The sequence below is a fragment of the Frankliniella occidentalis genome, unplaced genomic scaffold (assembly GCF_000697945.3).
Source record: "Frankliniella occidentalis isolate FOCC.00 unplaced genomic scaffold, Focc_3.1 Scaffold170, whole genome shotgun sequence".
NCBI lineage: Eukaryota > Metazoa > Arthropoda > Insecta > Thysanoptera > Thripidae > Frankliniella > Frankliniella occidentalis.
In genome coordinates, this window is record NW_026267296.1 from 610,847 (window position 1) to 613,106 (window position 2,260).

General features: G+C 58.8%; 2 protein-coding genes across 2 annotated transcripts in view; one reads left to right on the forward strand and one right to left on the reverse strand.

The window, feature by feature from the left end:
* LOC113214246 (ribonucleoprotein PTB-binding 1-like) overlaps positions 1-2,260 on the reverse strand; it is a 118,233-nt gene that overhangs the window by 114,780 nt on the left and 1,193 nt on the right. The window lies entirely within an intron of this gene.
* The window catches only part of LOC113214167 (uncharacterized), a gene marked incomplete at its 5' end in the record, with an annotated part of 19,211 nt that continues 17,280 nt past the window's right edge, over positions 330-2,260 (forward strand). Inside the window, 4 exon segments of the mRNA XM_052271718.1 lie at positions 330-490; positions 1,040-1,162; positions 1,250-1,720; positions 1,793-2,224. Coding sequence (XP_052127678.1) covers positions 330-490; positions 1,040-1,162; positions 1,250-1,720; positions 1,793-2,224 — 1,187 coding nt within the window.

A 2,260-nucleotide genomic window follows, 5' to 3' on the forward strand; every position in this document is an offset into this window, starting at 1 on the left:
GTCCTACAGGGGAGACAGAAGGGATGGGGGAAGCGCAGCGCTTTTATCACATTGCCCGCATTGTTTGCATTTGGCGAATCACAGCTCCTCATCAAAATTTAACTGCAGGCCAGACGGCAAGACTCGCAGCAAACTCCGCCCTCCACCCCCTTTCTCTCTAGCTATAGAGCCTCTGTTAATGGCTCCGCTTACGATACAAGGCAAGAGCTTCTCATAACAGACCACAATGCCCTTCTGATTGGGCACCTGTTACGCGGGAGGGAGGGAAGGAGGGAGGGAGGGAGTATAGGGAGTGCAGTGCAGATAGAGAAGTGTGGGATGGCTCTCAGCTCCCCTTCTCGTGGAGGAGATGAGCGAGGAGATGAAGCACCTGACGCACCTACGGCGGCATCACCTGCACCTGCTGACCACCCCCAGAGTGACCAGCTGGACTCTGCACGGTGTGGCGGACCAGCGACTAGGCCTCGATTTTCTGGCGGCCCGAAGCAAGGTGAGTACAAAGTAATACACCGTACACAGCCCGACGTGCCATTAGGGAGAGGCGGAGACACACATCTAAGGGGTCGACAACTCTGATTTTTTTAGTAGTGTACCGTCTGTGAAGGCAATACATTACAGTGTTGCGGGTTTGCCTACCCGATCTGCGCGTAAGGCGCCATGGCCCCATGAGTATGCAAACCCGCAACACTGAAGATTATAAGGCTTCTCACTTGGGGTACATTCGGAGTACGTCAAACCTTGCACACAATAGGAGAACGTGTGTTGTCGACTCCGCGGACTCTCATCAGCTAGTTCGTCCATGTTATTCCATCAGCTTACAAAGCTTTCCCCTTGCATATCCCCGGTGTGATTATCAGTCACCGTTTTTGAGTCATTCATGTAACTTCCCCCTCATCAACCCCTCCCCGTTGTAATTACTTTAGATTGTGGTTTGAGTGCTGTGTTAGTAAGATGAATGACGAGTAGTGGTAGCGCTCGCACGGGCGACAATGGCCTTTCACGACTAAAGTTCTTCTTTGGGACGGGTGATCATGTGCAGTGCCTGAAGCACCTCAACCTGTCGTACCTGCGGCACATCAACCCACACGTGCTGTGCAACCTCATTCCCTCCTTCTCGACGCTCATCACACTCAACCTCCGCATGACGCTCGCCGTCGACCCGGTGAGGAAGCGTCGTCTTACCTTCGATTCACTCGCGCGCACCCTACTACATCCTAACGCATGCGCCTTACTTCGCTTGCTCCTCCAGCTGCTGGCGCAGGTCGGGCGGCACTGCCCGTCGCTGCGCGAGCTGAACCTGGCGGGCACGCCCGTCACGGACCGCGGCCTGGTGCAGCTGTGCATCTCCACGGAGGGGCGGCGCCAGTGCCAGCGGCTCTGCAAGCTGTCCATCAGCGAGACCTGCGTCTCCGTGTCAGGGGCGGCCGTCGTGCTACAGTCGCTGCCCTGCCTCACCGACTTTGACTTCGACAACATCTTCGAGGCCGTGGACATGGTGGACCAGTGGGACCGCGCCCTCGAGGCTCGCCTGCTCACGCCGGCCGGGGTGCGGCTGTCCGAACAGCCCGTCGCTCCGCCGGACGTGCTCCAGCTGCGCGCCCTCACCTCCAGCGTCGAGTTCGTCAGCCTCGACTTCATCGACTCGGCAGTTAAAATGTGCCCCTTCGCCGCGTCCATCAGCATCGGCAACTCCTGGTTGCCCAACGAGGCCTTGTACAAGGTAGGCTTTTACATGAGCAGCCTCCAAGGCCTCTGGAGGGAGAAATAGACTGCACGAACCCGACTGTTCCAGTTCATGGTGCTGGAGAACCTGACGGCCCTGTCACTCAGCAACGGCGAGGGGCTCAGCCTAGACTTCCAGGAGGGCGTGCTCCCCCTGCTGTCCGCCTGCGGCGAGCGCCTCCAGAACCTCATCCTCACCAACTTCACCGAGGTGGACCTGGCGGGCATCGGGCGCACGTGCCCGCGCCTGCTCAACTTGGCCCTGTCCGCCGTGGGGCATTACGAGCCGCTCAACTCCGTCAACCCCTCGTGGTTCTCGCTCCTGCAGGCGCTCGAAGTGTGGGCCGACACCTCCCAGGCGCACGGCGCGCACGGCCAGGGCCACGAGCAGCTGCCCAGCGCACTCCACCTTCGACAGCTGCTCGTATCAGCGAGCCTAAAGAACGTCCTATTCACGGCCTGCTCCGCCCTCACCGACCAGCTGTTCCATGAAATCTGGCTGGTAAGATACACATCGTATGAAATGTTATGTACCCCC